The sequence below is a fragment of the Ctenopharyngodon idella genome, chromosome 6, assembly GCF_019924925.1.
Source record: "Ctenopharyngodon idella isolate HZGC_01 chromosome 6, HZGC01, whole genome shotgun sequence".
Lineage (NCBI taxonomy): Eukaryota > Metazoa > Chordata > Actinopteri > Cypriniformes > Xenocyprididae > Ctenopharyngodon > Ctenopharyngodon idella.
The window spans coordinates 11,352,969-11,367,089 of NC_067225.1; the positions used below are offsets into that span (position 1 = coordinate 11,352,969).

General features: G+C 38.3%; 1 protein-coding gene and 1 long non-coding RNA gene across 6 annotated transcripts in view; one reads left to right on the top strand and one right to left on the bottom strand.

Moving 5' to 3' along the window:
- Positions 1-14,121, top strand: part of LOC127513925 (uncharacterized) — a 757,994-nt gene that overhangs the window by 251,107 nt on the left and 492,766 nt on the right. The window lies entirely within an intron of this gene.
- Positions 1-14,121, bottom strand: part of agap1 (ArfGAP with GTPase domain, ankyrin repeat and PH domain 1) — a 200,933-nt gene that overhangs the window by 3,872 nt on the left and 182,940 nt on the right. For all 5 annotated transcript variants that reach the window (XM_051896071.1, XM_051896070.1, XM_051896068.1 and 2 more), the window contains one exon: positions 1,068-1,323. In XM_051896071.1, coding sequence (XP_051752031.1) covers positions 1,068-1,323 — 256 coding nt within the window. The remainder of the gene's footprint in view (positions 1-1,067; positions 1,324-14,121) is intronic.

The following is a 14,121-nucleotide window of genomic DNA, read 5'->3' on the forward strand; positions in this document are numbered from 1 at the left end:
GAAACGGCTTCTCACAAAAGAAAAAAAATGAGGGCGGGATTTGATTTTGTCCATCAAGAATCATTGTGGTTTGCTATCGCTGTGATCTCATGTGACTGACAAGTTTTCCCGCCCTCACACAGAGAAAAACACACAGAGAAGAGACGCAGTGCAAGTGGGAGGGGGAAATTATTTAGATTAAAGATTACGAGGGCACATGATTAATATTTTGTCATTTATATTAAATACTGCAATATTCTATAAAATCAAGAATTGACCATTTTGATTTTGTGGTGACTCCATAGGTCATAGAGAAGGTAGAAAATGGATTTTTACTGCAAAAAAAATGCCTTATATTTTAAGTAGGGATGCACTGATAGGATTTTTTTGGGTCGATACTGATTTTAACAAACAATTATTGGCTGATTCTGATACCGATATTTGTCACTTGCTCTCTTATTTGAAGTTTTGTCATTAAAATAGCAGTGTTTTGATCATGTTTTAAATTAGCAAAGTTCAAAAACGCATGCATTAAGTTATACTAGCTAGTTTATTGCTGCATCATCAAATTATTTCTAATGAACATGGATTGGATCCATTTAACATTCAGCAGGCCAACATAAATACAACAGAACAAAAACACATGAAATAAACAGTGCTTTTTAGGTTGGTCTAACAGTAGTTTTCAGGTACAGAAATAAAGTAAACCGCCTTCCGTATTCAACTTACAAAGAAAGTGTGACGGACGTGACGGAATACGGAAGGTGGTCTGGCGGAAGCTAGATATTTTACTTCATAACTTGTTAAATATGGATATTTTTTTACACAAACGCATCGCTTCACTTCAGAAGGCCTTTATTAACCCCCCGGAGCCGTGTGGAGTACGTTTATGATGGATGGATGTGGATGGGAAGCACTTTCTTACCGTTCACTGCCATTATAAAGCTCGGATGCGTCAGGATATTTTTAAATATATCTCCGATTGTGTTCATCAGAAAGAAGTTTCACATTTCGTGTGAAAAGGTGTTTACTCAAATACACATCCTGGTCATGGCTGTGATAAAACGAGTGTGTGCTGTAGCTCTTACCCAGATGAGCAGTTGCGTAATCACAACATTCCCCTTGCGGCAGGCCAGGTGCAGGGCTGTCCGGCCGTCACCTTCCCCGCAGGTTTCGTTGACCTCATCTCTGGAGCCGTGCGCCAGCAGTAAGACCACCAAGCGCAGGTCTTCCTCCGCTGTGGCCCGCAGTAGCTGCTGTCCCAGAGACAGCTCTGTGCACATCAGCGATGCCAAAAACAACTTCTGCTCATATTTGGCCCTGATCCAGCGCTCACGTTCCTCTCTGAAAAAGCACACACACACAGAATCTAGATTTAGGCTCAAGATTGAATTAACACAGGGCCGTCAACACGCGGTTCGCACCGGTGGCATGTTTTGATCTGGCTCTCATTCCAAATGACATTTAAAATTTGATGGGATTCGTGTACTGCTTTTCGATTTCATTTCTAGTACAGCGCCGAACATTTACTAGCACTCACATCTCCATTACACACAGCAGCATCTAGACTTTAGTACACTAGAAAAATATTATACTGAGCAGTACAGGAACAGTACCACCACATTTTTAATGGTCGCTGTCTTGTGTGTGTGTAAATGTATGTGTGTCACTCCAGAGAGACTGTAAGAGTGCACAGGTTCAATCAAAAACAAACTGAGAGAAAGCCAGCAATGCACTGAAGAGGCTGAATGAAGTGGAATAAAAGACTAAAGGCCCCAAAATAGAATGAAGCGCAGTTTACTGGTTACTTGCCCTGCCAAAATTTTCACTGGCCCTGCCACAAAAATAAATAAATAAATAGTATTGTAATAAAAAATGTTAAATAAAGACACTTGTGAACAAATTACAAGCAATAGCACAAATAAATACAACAGAACAAAGATACAAATGACGCATGTACCGAATTGAGTTTCTTTCGTGTCTTCTTGCACGTTTGAATGTTTAAAGACCGCGGTCACATTCTAATACTGCTTTCTAGTTTCTAAATAACAAGCAGAATATACCAAGTGGCCAAAACCATGATCTCCCTCAAAATCTAGGGAGCTGAACTGAAAAGCGCACCAATTTTGCAATTGGTCGCTATTTGGCGTGGGGCCAGGGTGGGCGAAGCTCCTGATTGTGAGAGCCGGTCGTGTGAACAGGTGTGATGTCCTACCAAATCGAAGTTAGTTTAGAGTTTGAAACAGCTTTCCAAAGCAAACTTTCCAGAAACATTCACTCTGACTGGTAAACACCTCTGAACTATCATTGGTCAGTGGGGATTACGTAATGAGCTCTGAGGCTCCGCCTTCTTTGATATGGAAATTTTCTCTGGTTCATTTCTTCTGTTTAGACCATCAATGTCATAAGCAAGTAAAACATGAACACACTGAAGAGCTGTTTTAGAGTAGAAACTGAAGTTGTACTTACGATCGAAAGCAACACTGAAACTGTTTTTACTTCATTTTTAACACTGTAAAGCTGACATACATATAAACTAGGGCTGGGAAAATAAATCAATGCATTGTGAATCGATAATTGATTCTGGATCGATTCTGAGATTTTCCGAATGTATCGCGATTCTCTCTGGAATCGATTCTGAGCTTAGTTTTTAACAGCAGATGGCACTGCGTGCTTTAGAGACAGCCAAAAGCTTCCAATTCCTTACACACGCCACTTGAACCTTCTATAAAATAATCATTCATGAAGTTCGAAAAGGTTAAAGTGAATTACAAGGGTGTTTGCAGTGGGCTGTTTACATTAATCTCACGTCATAAAAGCATTCTGAGGTGCAAGTACATTCTCAGACTCTTCAGCGCTCTTCTTCATGAGCATTTGAGTGTGAGGTTAAAAACTAACCAAGAGCGCCATCTGCTGTTAAAAACTAAGCTCAGGATCGATTCCAGAGAAAATCGCGACGCATTCGGAAAATCTCAGAATTGATCCATGAATCGAGAAGCATCGATTTATTGATGCAGCCCTATTATAAAGTGATATATAAATAAAAGAGATGCGACTTGACTGGAGTGCCGAGTTCGTGCAAATATATCCATGTTGATATGATCAGTTGCTTTATTTACTTTTTGTTGTGTTTATTTGTTTATTTAGAGAAAAAGCTAGCACATATTAACATATTCATCAAAATACTGCTTCCGGCGTCGGGATGTTCGCTAACAGTATACCACTGCAAAGGTATTTCAAACTTCTTTGTCGTGAGTATATCAGGGCCTTAAGAATGCGAGTGTATGTTTGACAAGTTAACCAAGCAAACGTGAACAGAAGAGGGCCATCAGAAATGGTTGGATCGTTTACAGCACCCCTCCTCAAACTGTGCTATGATAGCACTTAATCTCTGTTAATCCCCACAGAGTAAACAGCCTTTCTCAGACAACTCGGGATTAGTTCAGCTTCAGCTCCTATCTGAGGGGCAGTGGGAGTTCTGATACCCCCGGGGAGGGGAAGTGAGTTGGGCAGAGGATATTAAGCTGTTCTCTTAAACACAGCTGCCCCTCAGGGAGCCCATACCCATGAGACCAAAGAACAGACATCCTACCGTCACAATTCCTCCTCAACAGGAGCATCTGGACAGGAACAAAGTGGACACACGATGATCAGAGATGTCAGGACTAAACACACCAATGGAGTCACTTCCATTTTTAGGTTGACAAATCAGAATCTTATATTATTTGATTAAGGTTTGATGGAGAACTATAGTGTAGGATTTGTGGGAACATGATTGACATTCAGCAAAACATTGTGGGGAAAATCTCATCAAATAAATGCTTTTCTCAAATACACATTGGGAACAATTAATGACACTCTTTTATTCAATACTTTTTGAAACCTTCCTTTGCCAAGATAACAGCTCTGAGTCTTCACCTATAATGCCTGGTGAGTTTGGAGAACACCTGACAAGAGATTTCTCCATACAGAATCTCTCCAGATCCTTCAAATCCCCAGGTCCATGTTGATACACTCTCCTCTTCATTTTTCTATACAGTTCAGGTCAGGGGACCGGGATGGCCATGGCATAACCTTAATGGGGTACTTTTTATCCATGTTTGCACCAAAGCCATCTGGTGGGTTTGCTGCCAAAAAGCCCTTTTTTAGTTTGTCTGACCACCGAAGGCGGTCCAGTTTGAAGTTCCAGTCTTGTCTGACAACTGAATATACTGGAGATTGTTTTTGGATAAGGGCAGAAGATTTTTCTTGAAACCCTCTCAAACGGCGTGTGGTGAGGTAGGTGCTGTTTGATATATATATTTTTAGGGTTTCTGACTTCTCTTCCAGGCAGATTCGTAACATTTCCTGTTGATTGGAACTTCTTAATTATTGTCCTGATGGTGGAAATGGGGATTTTCAATGCTTTAGCTATTTTCTTACAGCCACTTTCTATTTTGTGAAGCTCAACAATCTTTTGCTACACATCAGAACTATATTCTTTGGTTTTACTCATTGTGATGAATGATTACGGGAATTTGGCCTTTGTGTTTTCTCATGTTTATACTCCTGTGGAACAGGAAGTCATGGCTGGACAATTTCATGTTCCTAGTCACCCTATGTGCTAAATTTTAAATATGAATGGGAATATACTTCAGATATATTTCACTCATAAGAACCAATAACTGTGGCCAACGTGTATTAGAGAAAACATTTATTTCATAATGTGATTTCCCCCCACATTCATTAGTTTTACCCTAAATGAAAGGTTAGATTTTTGTGATTTTTTAATGAAAAGGATAAACAATTCAGATTTATTTTCACAGCCTAGACAAATATTTCAAGTTAATGTTAACTGTCAGATATGTATTTTAATAATAACCTATATTGAGTAAATATTCTGAAAATAAATTGTGTACACATCTATTTACATTTAATTTTGTGTATGTTAAAAATTATGGATGTCCTTCAAATAGTCTTGGACATAGGAGGCCTTAAGAGTCAAAAATGTTATAAACCATTGCACTAGTGTGTAAATCTGATCTATCACTGTAAGTGTATTAGAAACCACAGATTATTTTAAACAAACATACATTTAAATATTAAAATACATTTTAAATATTACGCTTAAAGTGATAAATATTCCACAATTTATATAGTTCCAAGTTGATGGTCTATCCACTGCTCGTAATAAAGGACGCCACAGCCACGACGGGCTTTGAAAGATGAACTCAAGTGAGTCTCAAAGGGTTAAACTCGGACATCCCGATTACAAATTAGCCTTGTATGGATGTCAGGGGCTAGAGTGTAGAGGAGATAACATTTTATCAGAGAGGCAGATGGATGAAAATAGGTAATCAATAGCCCAGGGGATCGATGGTTTAGTGACATCCTTCTTAATCAAAGCAGCAAAGCCATGCTGACGGACCTGAACCCCCCACAGAACACTCAAAGATTTTCTGTCTAAGGTCACAGCTAGCATCATGGCTCACAGTCACAAATGTGCGCACACACAAACAGAAAGAGACAAGTAACAATCACCTGTTGATAAATATATATATATATATTATATATAGTAGTGCAGTCAAAATTAACGCGTTAACGCATGTGATTCTTTTTTCAGCATTTTTCCTGTCATAATTTGCCTAGTGTTACATTCTAGGATCGCGCTCTTATTCACACAAATGATTTTAAACCATTCAAGCGCCACAAGACAAACGAGAACGCGCTGTCTGTGAATGTCATGTCATGTGACACACGTGACACGTGCACAGAAAGACGCGCGCCAGTATCGAGTTCTCTTTCACTCTTGAACAAACAATAACACACAGAATTATGACAAAATGCCCGTTTTGTGGAGTATCCTCATAAGAGCAGTCTAAAATGAGTTAAATAACGTCTTAAATGAACTTAAAGAGTTGTGAGAAAATGAGATCCACGTCATGTTCGGCAGCGGCAGCTCTTAAAGTGACAGCAGCCTAATAAACCAGTTGCTGTGATATCTGTAATGTTCAACAAAGAACAAAGGGAACAGAGAAAACTGTAGATTTAATAAGGATTAATCTATATTTCATTTATAATTTATGCAGTGAAGACTGTAAAGTGTTTGATAACTATTCAATTTCTGTATATTTCCTACAGGTAAATATGACATTTATTATAATGGGTTTGTGTGAAGATTGTTTTAAGTTCACTTAAATTAAAAGTTGTTATTTTTTTAAAGCCTAATGAATGTTGAAATTGATAGCTTTTAATTGTACTGTAATGATGAATGTCTATAATTAAAAAAAAAACAAAAAACAATTTAATTCATAAAAAGATGCCATTAAACAAATATTTAAAATATACTGTAGTTAAGTTGTTTCTACATTAATTTGGAGAGTAACTGAAATTATTACAATATAAAAATATTAAAAACTATTAATTTATATCGATTGACAGCACTATATATACACACACATACATATATATAATATATATATATATATATATATATATATATATATATATATATATATATATATATAAAATCCCAAATGTTACTAACCGCTATCACCAGCTATGGTAGATGCAAATAATATCAATAAACTTAGAATGTCCTTACAGAATTTCCAGCATTGATCATTTGATTCACAGTAGGATAAGTAAAGAAAAAACACAGACGGGATGAAAGAGCAGGAAGGAGAGAGAGGGAAGAGAGGAGACAGGAGGAGGAGAGAAAAGCAGCAGCATCTGTGGGAAAGTTGAAGAGTTTTATTAACTGTGTGTGTTTTGAGAGGGGGGTCTAGCAGCACGGAATGTTCCGGGTGCTGATGGTCAGCCCAGGGTGAGTGAGAGGGCTGGCACGGGGGCCACGGACCACAGCCCCCGCACAAAGCATCCTGGGAGCCATGGAGGAGGGACATAGAGGAGGGGAAAAGAGAGAGGAAGAGGCTCGGCAGGATCTCCCCACTGCCCCTCTGCCTCTCTGTGTCTAGAGGAAATGTGGAGCACTTCACTGCCCTCCGAAACGCATGCCTTCCCCAGTTAGCAGCGTTGCTAAGGGCCAAGCCCGGCTGGCTAACGGAAAAAAAGTCTAAACTTTTTGCAGTTAACCTCTTAAAGGGTCATTTTACTACAACAGTGTGTTCAAAAAACAATATGAAAACAAATGTAGCTGGTAGCTTTTGTTGGGCTATTTTGGGTTAACAAATAAGTTGTGATTTTAATTAATGCTTAATCTATAAATCTTGAGGAAGACAATAGCATTTATCGCTGGACTTTAGGTCTCTCTAAACATGTACAAACACACTTACACACACATAAATGGGTGTGACATGGTTGCAAAGACAACAAAACCAGGGTTCAGGAGTCATGGTGACAAGTGTAAGGGGAGAGGATGGGCGTCGTGCTTGAACACACACACACACACACACACACACACACACACACACACACACACACGGAAATAGGTCACCTGCTGCCTCACACACACACACTCATAAGTACAAAAAAAAATACCTTGTCTTTGCTTGTCATGAAATCACATTTGAAGTCATGCAGCAATATGATGACAAGATAATCATGTACAAATGTGAAAATAAAAGAGCAAATGATGCCCAGGGGTCAGACTGGGGAGCTTCTTGCCACCTGGTGTCAGCAGGAAAGGGTAATCAGGGCATGGACACACACACAAACACACACACACATGCACACAATCATTATTACCTCATTTGAATCTTGGGGAATTTGGCCTTACACGGGAAGACGTCTAACTGAATTAATTAGCAATTCTGTGACCGTGTATCGTGTGTGTGTGTGTGTGTGTGTGTGTGTGTGTGCGTGCGTGTGCGTGCGCGTGCGTGTGTGTGTGTGTGTGCGTGCGTGTGTGTGCGCGTGCGTGTGCGTGTGTGTGCGCGTGCGTGTGTGTGTTTAGACCTACAGGGAAGGAAATGCAGACTGCAGGTTTCAGCAGGACTTTAATTAAAAATTACTGGCCATTCAAGTTAGATCCAAAATGGCTGCCTTCAATGAGTCAACATGTCTGAACATAATGTACAGTTCCCTCAATCAGGCTCTTTGAGAACACGTGTGCAAAAACTGACCATGAAAACTATAGTTTCTAGGTCAGTGACAAATAAGATTATCTAAGATAAAGAAAGTTTATTAAAAAAAATCTAGTTTAAAGTGAATGTAAAAAGTTCTTTTAAATGAACCCTTTGTATTCATATTGGTTTCATATGGTTTTGAAAAACTAAATTCGAACAAAATTTCAATTAAATGACTCTAAATATGTCATGTGGTATAACCATTAAAGCAAAAGTAATAACTTATTTTCCTTACATCTTGAAAACCTTCAGTGTAAGTGTACATTTTTTAATATTTATTAAGTTTTTAAAAAATATATGTTTAATAAAAAAGTATTTTTTATTTATTTATTTATTTTTTACAAATAACAAGAATTATTAATTCATAAGTATCTTTAGGTTTTCTGGTGGTAGTTATGGAAGCTCGTTTCCGCCATAAACTCGCAATTGTGAGAAAAAAGTCAGAATTGCGAGATATACTCACAAACGCGAGAAATAAAGTCAGAATTGCGAGATATACTCACAAACGCGAGAAATAAAGTCAGAATTGCCATTATAAACTCACAATTTTGACTTTTTTCTCTCAGAATTGTGAGTTTATATCTCATAGTTTTGACTTTATAACTCATAATTCTGACTTTATAACTCACAATTGTGTGTTATAAAGTCAGAATCGTGAGATATAAACTCAATTCTGAGAAGAAAGTCAATTGTGAGATAAAAAGTCGCAGTTATACCTTTTTTATTTTTTATTCAGTGGTGGAAACAAGCTTCCACAGGTAGTACCATATGACATTTTACAAAAAACTAACACTGACTAACATCTGATATTTCACTATACTTACTGAGTATGAATCATGAGGGGGCGCTTCTGTAACAATTTCCTGTTTTTTTTCCTGCTATTGGTCACGTCACATGACCTTGATTGGGACTTTATTCCCCCAAAATATCGAAATGAATTTTAATATGGAAATTAAAACATGTTAATCATAGATGTACTCAAGTCATTATGTATGAACATTTTTGGAATAAATTAATGCATTCATTGACTATGATACTGTAAAATCATAAATTAATATGGGATCTCCTTCAAAACATGTAAGAATCTTTGTTATTTTAATTGTTTTTTATAAGTGGTTTAATAACAGTAAAAACGCCTGCAGTAACTGTTATTTTGGAACCTATAGATACTGTGTTCATGGCAAACATATGTTTGCATGACAGCTTCATTATTGTGTTGCATTGCTGTTTTGGAAGGTTCACCTGAGGGGAAGGTGTGAAGTGAAACAGTAGACCCTCATTGGAATGCAACAGGCCGGGTCATGGGGGAATTATCCGGAGTGTACATCAATCCCTTGTCAGGATGGTTTCCTGTTTGTGAGTGTGTATGTGCTTTGTGTTCTCCCTGGACGATCACTTTGTGGGCTTGTGTTTACCCACTTGCCAGCACTTCCTGTCCAGCTCAAAGCCAGCGGCTGTTTACCCAACACTGACAGGCGTCCGCTAATGCAGCCGCCCGTGACAGGACAGCCCTCCAGCTGCCACAGCCCCCAGAGATCCCCTACCCTAAACACACATCTCTGAACTTCTGCGAGAGTTCAGAGAGACCGCATATCAGATGCTAACTACCTCGTGTAAGTGAGATCACCGATTTCAGGTTGGGCCGAGTAAAAGAAAAGAGAGAGAAATTCATAGAGAAGAGATCGACGCTGATGCTCTTTTCTTTCAGGCTAATTATACCACTAATTCAGCTCATTAGTGTCCTACTGACTCACAGGTAATGAACTCTGACAGCCTAAATCTGTCAAACAGACAGCAGTGCACATTTACCTGCGCATGTGCAGAAGCAGACGCACACAAGCTCATTCATCAGTGCTTTAACCCTTACCTACAGAGGCGCACACATATCTCAAGCACATTTACATGTCTCAAATAAGCCTTCAGTGACCAATCGCCAATCAGTTATCACATAAGGCCGCCTCACAAACAGTTCGCGAGTACCAATTTGCGCTTAAATTGTCAAACACACACAAATATATATACAAAATTACAAAATTTTGTAAATACAGTCGGTTTTGTCATAAAGGAACATAAACAGTTGTGTAACTATGTGTAGCAGTATATTGTATCCGTGCATTCGGTCTTAAAGTGACAGCAGCCTAATAATTCATTTTTTTCTTTGTCTTCTGATTAACATTCATGACACTCACTGCTCTTGAATGACTAACTTTTGTAACCTTAATTGTAAGGATTAATCTGTATTTAATTTATTCAGGGAAGACTATCCAGTAATATTTTGCATTTGATTCCTCATTAAAGAGTTGAATGAAAATAAAATTTCTGTCATTAATTACTCACCTTCATGTCGTTCCACACCCGGAACACAAATTAAGATATTTTTAATGAAATCTGAGAGGTTTTTTTTTTATCCTCCATTGACTGCAGTGGTTCAACCTTAATGTTATGAAGCAACAAGAATACTTTTTGTGTGCAAAAACACAACAAAAATAACGACTTTATTCAACAAATTCATCTCTCCTTTGTCATTCTGCTACGCTATTTCTGTTGCAGTGCTTCCAGGTTCTATGTCCGAACGGCGGCTCAGTATTGGCCAATGCTGATCATGTGATCAGCACGACGCATGCGTGTGATGCTGACGCAGGAGACGGCCAATAATGAGCCACGTTCAGATGTAGAACCTGGAATCGCTGCACTGCGCCATCTGCGTAACAGAATGACAGGGAAGAGGAAAACTGCTGAAAAAAGTCATTATTTTTGTTTTGTTTTGGCGAACAAAAAGTTCTCTCGTCACTTCATAACATGAAGGCTGAACCACTGTAGTCACACTGACTGTTTTTACTACTTCTCAGGACCTTGAATGATGGTAATTTCATTGCTTTCAATGGAGGATAAAAAAAAAAACCTCTTGGATTTCATCAAAAATATCTTAATTTGTGTTCTGAAGATGAATGAAGGTCTTACAGGTGTGGAAAGACATGAGGGTGAGTAATTTTCATTTTTGGGTGAACTAACCCCTTAAATTTCTTGAGTATTTCTTACCTTAATACTACTGTTAGACCTACCTGAAAAAAAAAAAAAAAAAAGAAAAAAAAAAAAAACTTCAAACTTATTCCCCCCATCCATTTTCAAAAATGAAATTCAGGCCCTGAATGAATGTCTGTAAAAATCCTGATTGGAGAATCCCTATAAATAATTCTACATGATAAAAAGAAAGCTTCAAATAGATCAGTATCGGTGATCGTATCGGCAGATACTGCTTCCTGTGATCGACGATCGGCTCCAAAAATACTGATCGGAGCACCCTTAAAACATACATGTGTCATTGTGTTACTGCATGGTGATGCCCAACATGATGAAAATGTTCTAAAACATCAATGACAAAGCATTCATGATGTGAATAAGGCCACAAAGGGACAATTTTATTCTGAGATCTCCTCTGTCCCCCACCCACCCCCTTTTCTAACAAGGAAAAAACAAGGGCCTGAAATCAATTATCCTCTCTAGCCTAGTCGTTAGCTGCCCTTGGATAGACACAGATAATTAAGCTCAGCGCTTCTTTTAATATTACGGGCACTTAGCGATTCTGATTCTGACTGAGCTCTGGACTGCGCCACACTCAAATCAGTCCCACTGGAGGCAATGGGCCACACTCATATGAGGTTCCATTAACTGGATCAGAACGCTTCAGTGGCAGCATGCAAATGGGGGCCAAAGGGCAAAGAGAGACAAAAAGAAAAAAAGAAGAAAAAAAAAAAAAAAAAAAGTGTGTGTATGTGTGAGAGAGGGAGACGGAAAAGAAATGTGTTAGAATCCGTAAAACCGCACAGGGCTTGATATTTGAGTATCTGTACTCGCTATGCTCCCATATGTGATGGGAAACAGGATGTGACGCAGGCTGGATTCGAACCCACATTCTATCCTGCACAAGAACAAAGGCTTCGACAAGCTGACATTCATGTTAAGCTGTCACATTAACAGATTTAACAGTTCAAAAAGAGGTATTTAAACAAGAAATAATGAAACGTGACATTTATACATAGTAGTGCTGTCAAAATGAGCGCATTAACACATGCGATTAATTTTATTATATTTAACACAGCATCCATTTTCCATCATAATTTGGCTAGCGTTACATTCTAGGATCGCGCTCTTATTCACGCAAATACTTTTAAACCATTCCAACCAAACCAATGTGACGCACACGATTCGTGTGCACAGAAAGACACGCGCCAGTATTGAGTTCTCTTTCGCGCTTGAACAAACATTAACACAGAATTATGCCAAAATTCGTGGAGTATCCTCATAAGAGCAGTCTTAAATTAGTTAAATAATGTCTTAAATTAACTTAAAGAGTTGTGAGAAAATGAGATGAGCGTCAGATCCGCGTCATGTTCGGCAGCGGCAGCTCTTAAAGTGACAGCAGCCTAATAAACCAGTTGCTGTGATGTCTGCCATTAATGTTCATCAAAGAACAAAGATAACAGAGAAAATTGTAGCTTTAATAAGGATTAATCTATATTTCATTTATAATTTATGCAGTGATTGATACCTTTATTCAATTTCTGTATATTTCCTACCTGTTAGACAGGCCACAGGTAAATATGACATTTATTATAATGGGTTTATATTAAGATTGTTTTACGTTCACTTAAATTAAAAGTAACTGTGTTGAAATTGATGCTTTCAGTTATACTGTAATGTTGAATGTCTATAATTAATGTTTTAAAAAAAAATCAATTTCATAGAGACATTATTAGCAGTGTTAGTATCAGTGTTCATTCATAAAAAGATGCCATTAAACAAATATATTTAAAATATACTGTCTTTAAGTTGTTTCTACATTAATTTGGAGAGTAACTGTGAAATTATTACAATATAAAAATATTAAAAACACCAAAATTTTTAATCACGATTAATTACAGAAAAAGAGTGTGATTAATTAGTAAATTTTCTTAATTGATTGACAGCACTAATATATAGATTTTACTGACCGGAATATAAAAAAAAAATACCCATGAAAACTCAGAAAGTCACTGACAGCGGAAAAAAACACAAATACACATTATTTATTCTGTATTAAATTGAACAAAAAGGTAGACAATGTGATGATTCAGGCATTAAATGCCCTCTTGCTTCATATTATCAGTCCTCCTCATAATACGCCATGCTCTGATTGGCTCTTGTCAGCCAGTTTAATGTCAATAGTAAATTGGAAGGCTTGTTAACCTAGTTGGGACATGATTATGGGCAATGGTAGTCAGTCATGTAAAAAATAATGTCTATTAGCCTAATCTAATCAAGAAGTCCCTTTACAGATGAATTAGAACGGGGAAGCCAATTATTTGAAACATTTGCGCAGCGCTTTCTGTCAGTGAAAGAGAAAAAGAGAGGAGAAAGACAGCGACACAAGAGCTGTTTAACATGCAGGCCATGAGTTGGGCTCATATCACCGGTCTTCACACAGAGAAGAGGTCAGAGGCTGACCAACGCAAGATCAGCTAGTTAATGCCGAAGAAATGGACCTCCTTGAATGCCTGACGGCACTGACAGGAGTACGCTGGGAGAACAGAGAAAAAGTACACGACAAATACAAGGTGTATGGCACATGCTGAAATTTAAAATGTGATTCTTCTTTCCTTATCCACAAAGAAAAAGTTTAACGAGTAACATTATGTGACTAACTCATGGGGCATTAATAGTACGACGCTCTCCGTCTACGTCTCGATCGGAGGAAGAATGAAGCCCAGCAGGTCTCCCCAAATCACCCCCCTCATCCGTCCCCAGGGCCCAATCTGATTTCAGCTTTGGGGACGCACACCTGCACCCCAGCCCAGATTAAGAGCCAGGTCTAATTTGAAATCTGTTAGCGCTGCCCTTTCAGAGACCGATATCTGGCCATAAAGAGGCTCTTTTTTAGCCACTTACTGCTGAATTATTATAGGCCAGACATTGCTCATGATGACGCATGTGGCTACGGGAGGCAGGCGGTTTGTGGAGTTCAATATCTCAGCTGTCTGATGAAAGTAAGACCCTCTAGAATAGACTACACTCACAGAGAATGCAAAGTCTTCACTCG